The 18655-nt window shown below is 39.6% G+C and overlaps 1 protein-coding gene across 1 annotated transcript in view; it reads left to right on the forward strand.

The window, feature by feature from the left end:
• CLSTN2 (calsyntenin 2) overlaps nucleotides 1-18655 on the forward strand; it is a 286629-nt gene that overhangs the window by 197178 nt on the left and 70796 nt on the right. The window contains exons 3-5 of the mRNA XM_039727954.1: nucleotides 1441-1636; nucleotides 3222-3430; nucleotides 9297-9446. Of these exons, the coding sequence (XP_039583888.1) occupies nucleotides 1476-1636; nucleotides 3222-3430; nucleotides 9297-9446 (520 nt within the window). The 5' untranslated portion in view covers nucleotides 1441-1475. The remainder of the gene's footprint in view (nucleotides 1-1440; nucleotides 1637-3221; nucleotides 3431-9296; nucleotides 9447-18655) is intronic.

Genomic DNA, 18655 nt, shown 5'->3' on the forward strand with positions numbered 1-18655 from the left:
AGCAAAGCTTCAGCTCCTGTGGTCATAAAGGGAAACCAGTGTGATGATAGTTGAGGAAATATTCTAAAAATTCTGTGTTTATACCTTCATACCTAATCCCCACCCTCCCTGCACACACGCCCTTGCAATTTTTATTTTTCACACACAATAGGAATTATGAACTTCAGCACCTGTACAAAGTCACTGTCTGTTCTCTTTTGCAAAAATAAACAATATATTGTAATATAGTAACAGGAATCAGGCCTGAATTAGAGGTCATAGATTCAGAATTAATTTAGAATTTGGCACTTGGCTCAAATATGATTGGCAAGGAGCTTTTCAAAAGGCTGCAACTGTAAATTGGAAATAAATGAAAAAGGATTATGTGAGTGAGAGATGGCTTTGAATCTATAATGTATGTCCCGGGACTGACTTGCTCATAAAAGAGTATGTTTTTAATGTGTCATAAAAATATTTAAGTCATATTGACCTTTATATAAATATTTCATTTTTAAAGTTGGATTCTGGAGTATCTCTCATAGGAGCAGATTATAGAGACTGAACAAAAAAAAACCAAAAAAACAACTCCATGTGCATATCCTTACTGTCATTATGAGGGATAAAAAAAAAAAGGAACACCAGAAATTTGGTCTTTTTTCCTTTCCAGTCTCATATTCTCACAAGATCCTTTATGCTGTCTTTTGTGACCAAATCAATTTTATTAGTCCTTGCTATATCATCTGTTCTGTTCTCTAGTACTCCTCTAAGAGATGCTATGGATCAATTATATCAGGAAACAGTTTAGAGGCAGAGTGAGCAGCTGCCAAGAAAGCACTCATACATGAGTGAGAATGTGGGTGGGTAACTGAGATGTCCAAAAGGTACTTTTCTGTGTGCCTTTAACTGCTTCTCATCCAAATATGATGTATGTCTGTAAATAAAGCAGGATGTATTTTGAATGTGCCATGTTCCGCACCATTAGTTTTTCCAGTGTTGGGAAACTAAACTGCAAGAATCTGCACGTCTGCTATCACCTGGCAGCTCAAGTGGCTCAAGGAGTGACAGCAGTTAAAAAAGGATCACCTCTGAAGTATTGTCTATTTTTCGTTGTGCTATTTTCTTTAAATAAATGCAGTCTCCTAATTTAGCTCAAATATAATTTAGCTCACCATTGTTCTTGGTACCATATGGAATGGCCTCTGGGGCTTTCAGAAACCATTTAGTACTGACAGAGGAAGAGGGAGGAGTGTGCCTAGAACTGCACTCAGTGCTTCCCACTGCACAACACCTGCTTAATGGGGCTTTTGGATACACAGTGACCTGGTGCCTGAGTCTATATTTCCCTCCTCTGGAAAAGCAGGAGGAATACAGATGAACTTTGCAGGTGTCTCTCCAGTGCATAAGACTTAGACCCCCTCCCACACCCCTCACCCTAGTTATGTTTTGTGCTGTTCCTCACAGGTGAAATTTGTGCTTTTAAAATCCATGGGCAAGAAATGCCCTTCGAGGCTGTTGTGCTGAACAAGACATCTGGAGAAGGTTGGCTTCGAGCAAAGAGTCCCATTGACTGTGAGCTGCAGAAGGAATACACATTCATCATCCAGGCCTATGACTGTGGATCAGGACCAGGTGGAACAAACTGGAAGAAATCTCACAAGTGAGTGAAAATGAGAAGAAATATTTTTTTGCTTTAGCATACATTTGCTCCACAGTCTATATTATTTCAGATAGAAAGCAAATAAAGATAAATCATAGTTGCAATATTCCACCCATTTTTACATTCCTTTTTCCTATTAGAAAATATATTCCTTTTTGTTTGCTTCAGTTAAAGCTTTGGACAGGATCCCCATTCAAGTGGATAAATGTATCTCAGTTTTGGTTTATATTTTCCATTCGTGCTTTCATGCTGAATACATCCAAGTCATAGAAACTGACTTTCAGTTGATATTTGCAATTTTTAAATAGGTTTTCTCTCTGTTAATCTAATTTCAAATGGTAAGAAAAGAGGAATCATCCCCTTTTATTAGTATATCTATGCCATAAGCTGAGCAGTGTCATGTTCGAATGGTGTCTGACCTCAGCTTTTGTCCAGCAAGTCTCAGAGAAAGTGAAGTCCTCTGAAGAGGAGTGTATTGAAGGTCAATAGGTGGTACTTTTTACTGTGGAGCCAATTTCCTTGTATAAGCTTAGGTGGCACAGTGCCTTTTTTTCCCTTTGAATTAATGAAACTAAGCTCTAGATCATTTGTCATTAAAGATGAATTTAGCTCACATAGATGTATAAGTGCTGTACAAATAGTTAATTTTGCTGAGAGCCATTATAATAAATGATTTATAGTAATCATTCTTCCTTTTGCTCATTCAGGACATATGACAATTAAAAATTTAATCAGATCTGTAATGCAAGCTGAAATTTTCAGGATATTTAAAAAGAATACAGAATTAGGAGGAAGTCTGCAATAGCAGAAAACATCAAAATGCAGACACAGGTTTTGCTTCATAATATCAGGTTTTTTATGTTTCCCCCTCTAACAGCAGTAACAATCTGGCAGAAATCCAGTTATGGAAAATTTTGGTCTAATCTTGACTAAATGAAGTCTGGCCCAGTGCCACCAGACTTTGTCTAGTAACAAACCCTCAGCCATGCTGCCTGAGGTCCCAGACATTATTGCAGCTCTGCCATTGCTCCAGAGCATCCCTTTTGTGTCCCTCTGTCACCCTGCCCATCAAACCAGAAAGTAAAGCCTTCTAAAGCAAGGCTTTTGGGGTTTACTCAATATTTTAACTAAACACCAAAGGCCTTCGTGGGCATGTGTGCAATGTTATAACTGCTTGAAGGATTAGATAATTGTCATCAGCAGAAGGTGAGAGCCTTAATATGGAAGAATGCTTGTAAACTGCCCATTTTAGGTAGTGGGTATGGAAGACTAAAGTGTCTTATTTTACTGTGTAATGATATCCTTGGCTTTCTGCTGGGGTTCCTTTTTAAGGGCAGATTTTAATAGGGAACACTGCAAAACTCTCTCCCTACAAGCCATGGCAATGGACTCTTACCTAGAGCCACATTAAGATACTAAATTGGGCAAATGAAACATAAAAATTCTAATATCTCATTTTAATAGGGGCTTACATAGTTTTCTAGATATGTTTTGTTAGTCTTCTTAAGTGTTTTGAAAATAAACTGTTAGTGAGGTGTCACAATAAATGAACTTTTATCTTTGACATTTTCTGTGCCTGTTTTAGGGCAGTAGTCCATATCCAGGTAAAGGATGTCAATGAGTTCTCCCCTGCATTCAAGGAGAGCATGTACAAGGCCTCAGTGACAGAGGGGAAGATCTATGACAGCATCCTCCAGGTGGAAGCCACAGACGAGGACTGCTCCCCCCAGTACAGCCAGATCTGCAACTACGAGATTGTCACCGCAGATGTTCCCTTTGCCATCGACAGGAACGGTGAGTGCTGCCACAGCAGGGCTGTCTGCAGGGCTGGCAGTGCTTGGGGCACGAGCTGATCGCCCGGCTGGAGAGGCAACTCCAGAGAGAAATCCTGTTCTCATCTCTGAGAACAGAGGAATCCTCACATTGAGCAAGTCCATCCCTTTTGTGTACCACTGGGGCAGAAAGCAATGCAGTAATCTCCTGTGGAAATTAAACCACCAGATTTAGGTGAGCAACATGATTCTTGGTCACTCGGTCCGTTCTCCTAATTGTCTCAGATCCTGTTTCCCATCCAAGTGATGGCATTCCCCAAGGCAGCATGTATTCCCCAAGGCAGGGCTTATTTACTGGATTACAGCCAGTCCCATTCTCCTGAATTTCCTGAAGCAGAACCCAAATATGGCAATATTCTGCATATGTTTATTGATTGTTTTAGGATCACAGGTCCACAGACCTGCCCAGCTGTGGTGCTTCCTGAAGTGGATCCATTATTTTGCAACATGGAATATAATGTACTTTGGAGAATAAGTACCATTTCTTAAGTTTTTGTTGGCTTATTTTAGTTGTTTTTCTGAGGTACATATTTTATATTTTAGTGAAAATAATAAACCATATTAATTATTTTTTTTTTATAAAACAGCAGTTTTTATAAAAACTCTTTACCCTGTTCAAAAATTATTCATCTGTATTGGTTCAGTTCTTGCACAATGCACAGCTTCCTGGATCAGCAAAGAACATGGAACTGAGTTTGGGAATGGTGACTGAGCTGCATGAAAAGTGTGTGGAAGGTCCTTCCTCCCATTCTCTGCTTGCTTCAGATGATACAAAATAGCCTCCCCTGAGGAAACACCCTGTGAGCATATCCAGCAATGCTCTGATTTATCTCTCCTAGCAGAAACATTTAATCCATGTTTGTAGGAGGAGAGTACAGTTTGGAAGTTAAATCTGATTTTTGGCCAAATTGTAAATTGAAAGCATGCATGGAGCTACTGTTTTCTCTAAACAGTCATTTTCATGTTGGGATGTTTTATAAAAACTCTTTACCTGTTCAAAAATTATTCATCTGAATTTGTTCAGTTCTTGCACAATGCATAGATGAACATCAGAAGAAAATAACATGTTACATCAATAAATTTTAATGACTTTGGGGGAAATTCCATCTTGTTATCACACACTGGGAAGCAAGCGTATGGTATGGGAAGTGCGATCATGAGAAATATGTTTGTGTTTGAGTAAATAAGGGCAGCTGGCACAGTAACCCTGAGGATTCTTGAGGATCCAGAGAACTGCACAAAGGATTTTTTACAGCAAGTGGGCATTTGGAAGGACATATTTGGAAGCAATTCCCTAGAAGATTTTCCTCTTCATGTTTTTTTTTCTAACTGTGAGATTTCCCATGTTGTCATAAAAGAAAGTTCTCTATGTCTCTGAATCCATTTTTTTCCAAGGCTCCACATGACTTGTCTGTGTGAAGGGTGGGTACTTAGAGAAGTCACACGTTGTCTCGCAGTTTCCTGCAGGGTTTGTGGCAGGTATAAAGGACAGAGAATACCCTGAAATTGGTGTGATACACAGCAGTCATTTCTACTACTCGTGCCTTTTCAGCTCCCATCACACAGAGCAGCTGCCTCAGGAGTGCTCATGTCTTTTTACAGTCAGAGATATGATCAAAAGTATAGGAAATGTCAGGAGTCCTTGGTTACATCTTTGTCCTCATGTGGCTGGGACCTGCTTTTCAGCAAAGGCAATGAGAAAATCATTGATTTAAATGTGACTTTAAAGCCTGCAGTGAATAATTGGTATAAGGTTGTAATACTTGCAGTTTCTTGGTCATGAGTTCAATTAATATTTTTGATCTATTTGTTCACTAAAAGAACAGTGCTGCCAAAACCAACAGTAATTGCAGTCTAATTTGCAATTTTTTAAGATAATGGTAATTGCTTAAACCCACTGAGATTAGAGACAAAGTTTGAATAGATGACTATACTTTTATTTTGTGACAAAAATATGTTGCTTAGTTCCAACACATTTCACTGTGGAGAATGTCTCTCTATGGCAGCTGATAGAAACTTTCTGTGGTGCAAATTCTTTGGAAACCTGCCCATTTTTGTTTCCAGTAGGGTGGTTAAAATAGATGTATGAGATGCCTATAAGCTACATATTCGATATTTACAGTTATGTTCCAATACCTATCACCTATGTTAGACAGTGACTTTCTACTTTACGCCAATCCCAAAGTGCCACCATTACTGAGAAGATGGAGGCTAGGAAGAAGAAGGAAGAAGAACAGGACAACACCCAAATCCCTCCATCTTGCCTCCTAGACCCCTATAATAAAAATCTTCAAAATTCCACTTTTCATCCCGTGACAACTACTATTATTCTTCTTAAACTTTTGTGACTTGTAGTTCTTCATATAAAGTTGGTTATCTGCTCCATGGGTTGAGATCAAATTCCCAAGTGTCTTTGGCTTCCTGCCAGGGTCTCCAAACCCCTGCCAGGATCTTGAGCCATCCAGGGCACCCAGAGGGATATCCTGGGTTCTGACATCTATGCACAGTGCAAAGATCTGTGATTAAAGATAAAAGGCGTAATATGTTTTAAAGTAGTATTGCATGCAGATTAATCTAATATTATCCTTAGCAGAGAATCAAAATCAAGTCAGTTACTGCAGCAATATTGTGTAGGCTATTTTCAGGTGACAGAAAAATTAAACCACAATGCACAAATCTGTCAGAATGCCAGCAAAACCCATTTCTATTCACATACCTTGTGCTTTATTTGCCAGGGATTATGGTCAGATGATCTGGGAACTCAGGTATAAATACAAATTCTGTCACAGCTCTGACCTAGACTCATCTTAAAAATGGGGAGTATTCTTATTTGCCACCCAGCTCTGGGGAGCACTTCACAAATCCATGTTCAAACTGTTCAGTGTGAAGATGAGACAGGGACCTGTCCAGTCCATACAGATTTTATCAGGTTACAAATCCTAGACAGGACAGGACCTCACAAGATCCCCCTTTAGAGCACCCAGAGCTGTGGTAGGAGCTGCACACACTTCACATTGCCAGAAAAGTCAAGCCAAACTTTATAGCTGAGCATCTGCATTTGATATTTATATATTTATTAAATGACAGAATACTTCCATTATAATTTTAAAATTATACCTTTTGACAAGAAGATCAATTGATTTAGTAACTGTGGAATTTAGGAGGGAATTGCAATACTAAATCAGTCAACTTTTTCCCCATTCTTGTGTCTGCTCCAAAGTAAGGTGGAAAAGCCATAAAAGAGGGATGTCCATATCCATCTATCCCTAAAACTGACCTTGAAGAAACAGAGGTGTAAATGTCTGTGTCCTTAGGAAGGTCATTTTATATTCCTTTAGTCACTGATCTGCTTTTTGTTGTTTGAAAACTGGTTATAGCTCTGGGCATTTCCAGGAAAAGCAGATATTTAGGAAGACTGAATACAAAATGTATGACCTAATTTTTAATTGTATAGAAATGTACTTACTTGTCCATTAAAATTTTCTCTTTTTAATGTTTTTAATTATCTTTTTGTGTATGGGTGAGATGTAAACAGAAACTTTCAGACTCTATTATCTCTAAAACTTTAGTTAGTCTGTGTTTATAGTGCTTTCTTTCTGTGTCTGCTTTTTAATTGTATTGATTTAATTATAAAAACCCAAAGAATCATAAAACATCAGAGGTAAGAGGAAAAAAATATTAGGAAATCAACAAACTATTGGATAACATCTGCAAGTCATCCAAATGACCTTCCAGAACAACACCTAAGAGTCAGAATCTTTGTAGTCCAAATTTGAAATGGCCATAATGAAATACAGATCTTGGAAGACAGACTTAATGAAATGTAAATATGTTGTAATGATTTATAAATCCTGTAGGACAGTGAATGTGCCACACAAATTTTTGCAGCCTGCTAATGGAAATTTGGACAGTTTTGGTTTCTTGAGAATTATCTTTGCTGATCACAGACTAAAATAATACCAAGAAGAACCAAATAGGAAATATAAAGATTCATGTACGAAATACTATAATGCAGAAAGGACAGAAGAACAGAGCAGATGTAAAGTCAGTAATTTAGTATACACATACAATGACAGTTTTTCATTAAATCCTCTTAGGCAGCCACTATTAGGCAACTCAAGATAGTAAAATGGGTGATTAGATTGTTTAGTCAATCACTAACTCAAAACTCAATGCAGTAGTTGATGTGATTGTTGCAGTTCTCGTGGAGAGCAAGGAGCTGTGCCCATGGCAGGCCTAAGATGCCTAGCAACATGAGATACCCCAGAGAGAAAACCTCAGAGTCTGCGGGACACTGCCCTGTGTCCACATCAGCCTTCAGCAGCTCATTCCATTCAAGACATTAAAATATGAGAAGGGCTTGTCCTCCTGTGTGCCCTGCTCACAAAGGGAGTGGGAGAGACTCAGACTCAGCAGTAAATGGGGTATTGGGCCTGACTTATAACTGCAGATGCAAGGGTCTATTTAAACTACAGGTGTTGAACCTGAAGGTGGTGATAAATGCAAACAGCCTTTCTTCAGGCCTGACCTGGAAAGTTTTGCATCCATTTCAATAAACTCCTAAAGCTGGCTTTAATGTAGTAATAGTAAAAAGCAAAGTGGTGGGCTCTGACAAGATAAGGAGTGTGAAGCAGAAATACACCTGCTAAAAGTCTTCACTTGTCAAATTAATGGAGCTTTAGTGAAAGACTTCTTTTAAGAAGCTGCATTTGTCTGCTTTCTCCTGTCTCTCACTCACTTGAGTGAAAAGAAAAAAGAAAATGAACCCAAATGCTCAAACCAAACCTAATGTTTTGTGCCTAACAAAAGAGACTTTGGCCAGCACCTGTAGGGACCAGTTCCCTGCATCTGACTAAATTCCAGGATATGGGGGGCTGCCCATTTCAAATTTAGCACAAACAATTGGATTTTGCTGATCCTTGCTTGCAAGCAGATGTTACGTGTAGCAGTGCTGCAGAGTAAGTTTGTTCTTTGAATTCTAGAACAAAAATCCTCATTCAAAGAGATGGTAAAACAAACAGCCCTGAGCAAAAGCATGAAATTAATTAAACAGGATGAAGTTCCAACTTGTGCAAAAAGTAAACTTCAGTGGAAATGGACAGAATTAAAATGCGGAACTTGTTAATAGAAAGCCCATATGTTTTGCATGGTGCTGTCCCAGTCCTCCAGGAACTATTCAAAGATCTTTCCCTTTTCTTCTGAAAGTTCTGATGCCTTTGTTTCTAAAGCAGGTAATTTGTTACCTTTATATGGGTGTCAGATTCAGCAGATAAACTCTGTTGTTGCTGGGTTTTATTTTGCATGTGATAACTCTGTGCTGTCCTATCAAATACTGCTAAAACACTGTAATGCAGGAGGTGATTCTAGGGCTTTTCCTACTTTTAAAATGTCTCTCGCCTACAGAGTAATAGCTTTTGAGAAAATGGGAAGATACTTGGGTTCAGTAGTGGATCTCAGGAACGTGGCTGTTAAAGTTGCTATTGTGGCAAATGTGGAAAAGGAGGGTGCTCATAGTTCGTGTCAAGATGTAACTGCTAATTACTTTTACCATCTTACTTTAGAAATTGTTGTTGAGCAGATGTTTTCTGAAAGAGCCATGCCCACATTATACCACTCCCATCTTATATTTTCCTACAAGCTTCTTATTTCTCTGCTGCGTTGAAAGAAAATCCTTCCTATTCCTCAGAACGTCCTGCCTCTGCATATCCCGTGTGCTTCAAAGAGCTCAAAGTCACAAAGCACTTGATGAACCAGAACCCAAATGTTGCAGTCTGTGGATGCTCAGCCAAGAATGAATCTCTGAATGTTTTCTTCTGTTGAACCTCTAGGTAACATCAGGAACACCGAGAAACTGAGCTATGATAAACAGCACCAGTATGACATAATGGTCACAGCTTTTGACTGTGGGCAAAAGCATGCAACAGAAGATGTCTTGGTACGAGTTAATGTCAAACCCGTGTGCAAACCAGGCTGGCAAGGTAAGGTTGAGTAGCTTTTCTATTTTAATTCTTTATTCAAATCTCTTTCCTTTGGTGTTTTCCTTCTACCTTGCAGTAAGGAAAGTAGAATGCTTGTTGCACTGGTGTGGAAAACTGCTGCTATTTCTTCTGCCTCATTCCAAGCCTGCTAACAAAGTGGATGATAATCCCATCTTTTCTTACATTTGCCATGCTTCTTCTCTAGGCAGAACAAAGAGCAGACCAGACAAAAAGAAGATAAATTTCTACTCCAGTGAGTTATCTTATGAGTCTAAGTTATCTTATGAGAATATTCTGGAATGTTTTAAAAAATGATGCTGTTTTGCCATTGTCCTACTATTCCTTAAAAGAGTCTTTTTGAAGCCACCATGGCAAGGTATTTCTGCCATGTGAGAAATGCCTGTAATTGTTCAGGTTATCTTGTTCAAGGTTCAGGATTGGCTTTTGTGGCATGCAGGAGCCAAGGCACCCTCAGTGGGAGTGAAAAGCATCTTTAAAGCTGCTTCCTGTCTTGATATTGTGACATTTTTGTAGGAATCAATTTGATTTTCTAAAGAGGCTGTAAGGATCTATACCCTGTCTGGAATGGAGAAAACCGCAGCTGACAATGTACAGGGAAGATAGACATGCCACTAATTATTAGAAATTAAGATGGAAATGAGGGCTGGATTACAAACAAACAAACTGGATGTGACCACGTTATGCAGGTGTCATTCAGGACTAACTTGACCTCCATAACTGTAATTTTTAAACATAATGATTGAGAAGGATAAAATCAGTTTGGCTGTTGTACTTAAATTTGCAGGTTGACATTTAGAAGAAAAAAAGGCTTTCTTTGGGAAATGAAAAGCTCTGGTCTAGAGGAGCTAGTAATGTAATGTTTGCAATAGCAGGATTCCATTTCCACAGCCCTCACTTGGAGCAGAGCCACGTTTCAGTTTTTTGGGATGTACTAGTACCCAAGTATTTAAAGAACATTTTTGTTGGAAAAAACCACAATATCTATGAACTATTTCCACATTTTCTAACTGATATTACTGTTCAAATGATTTATTCTATAAACCTATTATGGTCTCTTTACACTGGAGAAATGTTCTGTTTCCATTTTATGGAGTTATCTCAGATAAATTAAGTATCTCCAAATTAGCTTGAGATTTGTATTAAAATGGGTGTAATGGATGAATATTTTTTCATTTCTATATTTTTTTTAATTCAGATATTTTATTTGTTGAATATGTTTTGCAAAGGTGATAGTGGTGTATTTCTATTGCCCAGTATTATTTCACAGTTCATGTGGTTGTTATGCTTGTTACTGGTTCCATCAGGTGGGTTTAGACACTAGGCAGCCAAAAAAAGGAAAAGGAACAACCTCAAACAGGTTTTTTGGGGTTTGGGGAGTTTTTTTGATGCTTTGTTCGTGTTATTTGTACCTTTCCATCTGTCAAACACGACTCTTCACCTCCGTGGCACATCCCCAGGTCAAGGAGCACAAAATGCAAGGGGATGTATCCTACTCAGGGTAGAAGGTCTTTAAGTAAACAATTGGGTAGATAGGGCTTCAGTGTTTAATTATTATTAATTCATTAATTGTAACTTGAAAATAAGCTACAAAATAAACATTCCAGAAATTTATACATTTCTCTTAAAGAGATTTTTTTATACCTGTTTATTTTTAAAGGTGGAGAAATTCACATAGGTGACAGTGTTTGCCAGTTTGATCCAGTAAAAATCACCTGTTTCTAGGGAAAAAAAATAAGATCAAATAAGCAAAACTTTCCAAGAGTATTTCTAGTAGTTAAAGAGGATATCTGGAGACTAGAAATGGAAGATATTTATAGTGTTCTTTCTTCCCTGTGTCTCTTGCTCTGTGACCTCCCCACAAAGGGGCAGCCAGCAGGTTTGCTCCATCTTCTTTGAAATAATACTATATTTGTAAAGAATGGATGACATCAGGAAGTAAAATAATGGGAGGTTTTTGACAGAAAAGAGGAATATTCGGAGTCTTTGGTTATAATAGAGATGTTGCTAAAATATGTGACTTCTTTTCTTGTTCTTCAGTGTTATCCTGAACAAATAAATACTCGGATTTTCAATTTATAGCATTGGCTCTTGGTTCCTAAAAGTTAATGGCTTTTGTAATTTGAAATGTTTTGCACTTGTTTGTGTAACTATAATGAGTAGAGATTGGAGTAGTCTAATGCAACTTCGGTATTAAAAATTTTACTGCAGCCAACTTCAGTGTAGATGCTCTTCAGATAACCTCCACTGTGCAGGGCTGGGACAGGGAAGAACAGGCTGATGAGAAACAATTCAAAATTATTCTTGTTTCTTGAGGCCAACAGCATGTGACTGATGTGTGGCAGAGCAAATAAGGCTCCACAAGCCAAGGTGCTTTCCTTTAATCAATATTTCCTTGGGCTAACAGCATTGAAGTCTTCATTAATCCAGGAGCTGCTTCCCTGCTCTCTGATGATGGGCATTAATACACCAGCGGCCAGATCCCCACACAGACATTTTCAGAAAAAAAACCTCCTCTCTATTCAGAGGCTACTCTAGAAACAAACTTGACCCAAGCTGGCATCTGCTTTCTGAGCAGACCACTCTGGAGTGTTTTTCATATACTGAGCAAGCTAAAAATGTAAATCAATGGGCTGAATTACTTCCTAATCAGTTATTTTAATTGGAAATTCTCATGAGTGAGTTTTGTCAAGTGACTTCTAGAGCTGTGCTACAAAATCTCTTCATGCCAGCTGTCTTTTCATGTCCACGATTTCCAAACAGTGGAATGAGCATGCCCTGCCAGGTAGGTAAAGGACTGCATTACCAAGAAAAGCTGGATGATGACAGTACTCCTGACATCATAATGGCTCAATCTGCAGACGAAGGGCTCTACCAGGTCTCAATTGTGTGGGCACAAATCTCACACTACACTTCTTCCAGGGTATTCACTTTCAGTGGGGTTCCTTTCACTGCTGTTGTTTTGATGTCACAAATACTGATTTCTGTAAAGTTATATCTTCCTTATTCAAAGCAGGGTGGACAGACTTGTGGCATCCCAGTACTAAATATCCATAAAGTATTTTAATAAAATAGCATGAGGAGAAGTTAGACAAAGTCCTGTAATCTAGACCAGGTTTCCTTTAGCTTATTTATGATATTCTAATATTTTGTCACATTTCTGTTACTTTCAGGAACAGTTTTCACGAAACTGTTATTGTCCCCCCATAGTGGGATTACAAGTGGAAATTAAATATAACCCAATGTGCTGAAAGATGCAAGATAGCAAAAAATTGAAAACAATTATTCCTGTACCAAGCGGCTCTCTGTGGGAGAGAATGTACTGTGTGGGGAGAAAAAGAGTCTAATCTCAAAAAAAAAAAAAAAGGCAGGATCATGGACCAAAAAACTTGAAAAATATGTTTTAAGATTGTCAGAGGTCTGCTCAGTTATTGACAATTAAACCACAAGTGAGGTTGCTTCCTAAAATGCAATTGATTTCAGACAGAAAATAGTTCTTAGAAGAAAAAAATCTCTGAAGCAACCAACTGAATACCCTGGGAAATTGTCAGAGAGCTCACAACAGGGAAGACTGGCTGTGTTCCTGGGGAGTGTGGAGCAAAGAAAACAGCCCAAAACTCAAAGTCACATTGTTTCCCTTCATGAAAGGAGACTTTTTCCATGCCAAATTTCATATGGCCTTGCACAGGCAATGGTGGCTAACCTGCAGTGGAACAGACAGTAAGGATTCCAAATAGAAAACAGGATTTCACAGCATCCAGCCTCAAGTTTTTTACCAGTCTGAAAAGAATTCTTGCATTTATCTTCCAAGGTCTGTACCCACATGCATCCACACCCAGCTACCCAAGAAAGAGAATAAGATTGAAGTTCTTTAAAAATTCATCTTAAAACAGATAGTCCTGAAAAATTCAATTACGTTTACATAGTGTTGGCTTAAAAATAGTTTTGAAATAAAAGCTTCTATTTGTTTATTCACCCAATAGATTATAAAAATATTCTAAAAAGGTTGTTAGTGTACCAAAGATAGTGCATATAATTTCCTTCCTAAGGCATGTTGGGCTCACTAAGGTGACCTAGGCCCTTGCTACTACCTAAAGGCACATTCCTAGCACCTCTTTAAGGCTGAATAAGCATTCAGAGGCCATATGCAGTCAGATCACTTTGCTTTTCCTCCTGAAATATAATCCTTCTTTTGTATAAAGAAGGGCATGACCTTCCATTTCAGTAGCAGAGTGATCTGACATTACTTCTGAGTCAACATTCCTCAGAGATGTTGTTTGCAGTAGCTGCTGAGTGACTTCAGAATGGTTTTCATGGGGACTTTCTAGTAAGATCACTTACCAAAAAACCAAAACCATATTGGCTTTCATTTTGCCAATGCTTTTAACAAGAAGGAATATGATTACTGAGGCAATTGATTATTTGGAGGAGGCTGGTCAAGTGCAGAAACCTTGCTGATGAGAGTAATATTCTCAGTCTTCCAAGCAATTTAACTGAACATTAATCAATTTGCATTACTCTTGTGCACACACCTAGCAGCTCAAAACACCATCCTTGTGTTGTTTCAGCCGTAAGATATTCACCTATATTTTTATAAATGAAATTTATCGTGAAGCAGGGAGTCTTTACGCCAGTCTAGGCTTGGCACTGCTGTGCATGCATTAGCCACACATCCTTCAACCAGGGTAATCAGGATGAAATACTTACATTCAGCTGTTAACTTGAATGGCACCATTTTAGTAAAATACCCACTCTAAATAACCACTGCAGACATTTGAAAATTAACTAAATTCCTGAGTACTACCAAGTTTTGAGCTTAAAATTTACATAAGTTCTTATTTGTTTTTTTTTTTACCTGTATCTATGCAATTTTTACTTTGCTTTGACTACCAGACATACTCAGAGAAAGCAGTCTTACCTGTTCCAATCCAATTTTTCAGATGTGCTCTCTTTAGTAATTCTGTCTGCATTACAGTTAAAGACAACTTCCCTGAGCACTCCTCGTCCTCCTATGTTTCTTTTTACCATGGCCTCTTTCTGAAAACAGTGCTTTAGATATTCCAGGACTGCCTTGCTTTCGCGTGGCAGTATCAGACTGGTGGCCCGTGGAAATGGTTTCTTGTCTTAATGAAATCAGCTCTTTTTCCATTTGTTGTTTTTCAGTGATTTCTCAGAAGTTTGCTGAACTTCCTGAGCACTTTGTATCATTACTAAGCACTATTTCTGTAACACCAGCTCTCAAGGTCATCTTATCTAGACTGATTTCTAGTGTGGCACTGCCTTCCTTTCCCTTCACTGGCAGCAGTAACTAATACGGTCCTGGTCTTGTGCCAAGACTGCAAATGGAAATATCAAATAGCACTCCCAAGGCAGACTCACAGGGATCATTACCAGTTAGTTCCCTGTGTACCGTGAGCTTCACATTTGCAGAGTAACCCATTATTGCCCTCTCTGCAGGCTGTTCTGCTTATCTGTGAGGACTGAAATACTGAAGCTAGTCTTTTCCATCTCAAGTGATACAAAACCTCCATTCATTTTAGACCTATTTAACTAGATTTTTATTTCCACATAACTCTGCGGAAGATAACTCCTTTGTTCACATTTCTGTATTTGCAATGACAAAACTAGTCATTTATTTTTTGAATTTTCACTGCAAGATCCTCCTGAGCTTTACTGGGGCAATTATAATTTCATTGAGAAATTTCTTATCTCTGAGATGCAGCTGACAGCATTAACATTTCCTCTGCACAAAAGTTAAAACACTGAGGGGTATCCAGTTAGGTTTATTTAGGTTTGAAGCTTTTCCTTATGATTTTTTTTTTTTCTCTGCATGTAAATAGTGCCACATATTCTTAGACCTTGGGCTGAAAAATTTAAGGCTTTCCACAAGAGTTATGATACTCATCAATTCATTGATTTGGGTAACTATTCCAGGCAGTGTTTCAGAGTCTGTCTTTGAGAATCTCAGAAGCACTTTGCAGACTCTTGAGCAGAGACATTAGAAGCCTGTGACCAACTCAAACCTGGCAAGAAGGTTATTTCCCTAAGGAAAGCAAGCAGAGAACCGAATGTAGTAACATCTGGCAGGGTGGAGTGATGTATTTGTCACCCAGGGCCAAGCCCTGACCCTGCTGAGGAGAGCAGGGCAGACACAGAGAAGGGGGCCTGGCTCAGCCAAGATGCCAGACCCACCCGCCACCGGGGAGGAGGCAGGTCCCAGGAGGGGGATCTGTTATGTGAGGGGCTATGGTCGGAGACCGGAATGACACAAACACCTCAGAGCTTCACGCAACAACCACGAGCTTTATTGTTCAAACCTAGTTCATATAGTTCAACCTGGGGGTTCGAAACACCCCGGGCTCAGCTGCTGATTGCTCTGACCCCCACACAGCCCAGCTCCTGACCAGTGAGATGTCTGCTTAGGATGGAACATGATAGGTGACGTACCAATGTAGATTTGAATCCAACCTATCCCTGCCTCATCTGAGGATCTGCTTTACCTCTAGGCTGGCCAAGGCTGAAGGTCTGATGTGACCAAATTTATTTGGCAGCTACAAGCTAGCTGCAAACCATGACAGGGATCCATGGATGAGGGACCCATGGATGAGGGTTGGGATCAGGCCACTGGGCCAGTCCACAGTGCTGAGGCTCTGTCAAGCCAGAGCAGCATGCGCTGGGATAGCTCGTGGATTCAGAGATGCTGTGGCTGAGACAGACCAACACCTGCAGCCCAGTCTGATGGGGCTGAGCTTAAATGAAACTCCAGGCCCATACAGGGCAAATAGAGGCCCCAAGTGAAGCTTGTGGAGGTTCATTAGGGTTTATTAGTGCCCTTGGGCCTCTGACACTGTGGGAAATACATGATTCAAATAGCTTAAGCCATGCCATTTCATGGTTTTTAGATTCTTATATGTTTGTTTTACATAATTAAGCACCATCAGATCTGGGAACTTTATTGCTTGATGGAATATTCAGTGTCAGTAGGTCAGACACAACTGTTACTCCATTGGGTTCACCAGCTTCTGCAGCACCAGCCTTTCCACTGTCCTGTACTAAGCACAAATTTCTGTCTCTTTTTTGTTTGTTTTTTTAAAACTATCAACATGTTGCACAAGGAAAAGGTGTATATGAATGTTTGTTTATGCTTTGAGATGTGCACTTGAATCTCTTAGCAAACCAGCAGAGCTCTGGACATTAGTTTGAGTTTTCTCTTTGCTGTGGAAACCCTTTAACTGAGTCAGACCTGATTATCATTTCCTTAACAAGTCACTCATCTTATTTCACATAAAAACAGCACCAGAGTAACCTTTAGCCAAGTCTCTAGCCTACATAAACAGCACAGATGTGTGAATGGTGCAGAGGAAACAGAAGAGATACCAATTACACTGCTCTGGGAACCTTCTGTTCCAGCAATTATGTAGGGATGCTGCAGAGACTTACTAATGGCACCACATAAATTTTATCTGCCAAGATGCATATCTTCAGTGCAACAGGAGAGAAGTTTTCTATTTCATTGTGTTACAATTATCTTTAATTACATCACCATCATTTTTAACACCGTGAAATGGAATCAAAATTTATGACCACACACATGTAGGAGACATGAACCACATCATACCTCTTCTGCATGATTTCCTTCAAGGTAAAAAAAACAGATTAAATCCCTCAGTGTCATCTAGCATTAGAAATTAATTAAAATATAAAATATGGACCACAAAGACAGTACAGAAAACCTTAAGTTTAGAGATCAAGGAATGTCTTTACATTATCCATCTGCTGTTAAAAGGAAAATTTGTTTAGTGCATTGGGATTTACTTTTAAAGGCTCAAAATGTTACTGAAGTTTGATCCATTTTGATCTTGGGATCATTTGAGTATCTCAGTGATTAAGATGCATGTTTACATAGTTGCTTTATAATTGATGAAATCTGAACCACAAGCTTGACATGGTGATACTTACACTCTGATTGTAGGGATAACCCAGCTGGGGCTGTCTTACATTGTCTGGAGCAGATTTATGCTACAAGTGGCAAGCAAGCAAAAGCCTGCTGAATGATAAAATCAAAGCAGTGGCTGCAGGACTAAACAGTGCTAGTTTTATTCAGACTTCCCCCCTGGGATCAGTCTTCTACCCTGACAGCATGTACTTTCCTAAGCTTGCCATGTAACGTGGTGTTGTAGCAGGACTTGGGTCAGATTTGTGTCAAAGCAGGACAGGTGTTGGTTGGGTTTAGTTAATCTAAGTGCAGCCTGCCAGTTCAGGTGGGGTTACGTACTGAACATATCTAGAAAATACCTAAATTCAGAGGTATTTTCAGACTCATGTTACGTAAGACTTTTTCTGTGAGTCACTCCAGAGGAAATGAAAAAGTGCCACCATATTCCTGAAGGGAATGTGCTGATCTTTTGAGTAAGTCCAATGTGGGATTTTATTCTGAGACAAAGCAAAATAATGATATTCACACCATTCAAAATTAAATTAAGGACTTGGGTTATTTATGGTGGGGCTATTACCCTCAGGGCAGAAGCCTAGCAGGGAATGCCGGCGGGCCAGGATAGCTCAGCGGGGGGGCTCAGGCAACCCAGGCAAGCTATAGTGATTTGCAGTCAGCTCTTTAGTGATTTCAGCTCTTTCAGCTTGCCTGGTGCCGTCGCCTTATGTGCCGCGCAGCAGACGCAGAGAGAGAGGGAGCAGCGCTGTATGGGTTCCGCAGGGTTCTTTTATTGGGGTCTCCGCGAAGGGTCCAGTGACAGCTCTCCTCTCCCAAACTGGGCAGAGTTAGGGGTTTTTATACCCTACAGGGGTTTTGAAAACTGTCCAATAGTAAGGGTCAGGGGAAAGTGACCTATGGATATGCAGGGAGATAAACAGGGTCCGAAAGGCGGAAGAGAGGGGCTTCTAAAGCCTTAGTCATGCTGACTTTGGCATTTCCTAGTTCAGGCTTCTGATCGCCAAGGCCTTGCAGGCCTTGTGCCTGCTACAGTTATTGTCACAATAATTTCGTCATACTGTTACTACCGCTTATTGTTGCTTGTTCCAGCTCTGGGCACTTCCCAGCGTTGCTGCCTGCATTGGTGGTAAGATGCAGAGGGTGCTGGCCTCAGCTTCACAGCTCTGGGAGCTAAGTGCTTGGGGGGCAGGTTCTATGGAAATAAGCCAGTTGTTTTTTATCAGAGCTGTGGCTGCCTTTA

The sequence above is a fragment of the Passer montanus genome, unplaced genomic scaffold (genome assembly GCF_014805655.1).
Source record: "Passer montanus isolate IOZ18808 unplaced genomic scaffold, ASM1480565v1 scaffold63, whole genome shotgun sequence".
Classification (NCBI taxonomy): Eukaryota; Metazoa; Chordata; class Aves; order Passeriformes; family Passeridae; genus Passer; species Passer montanus.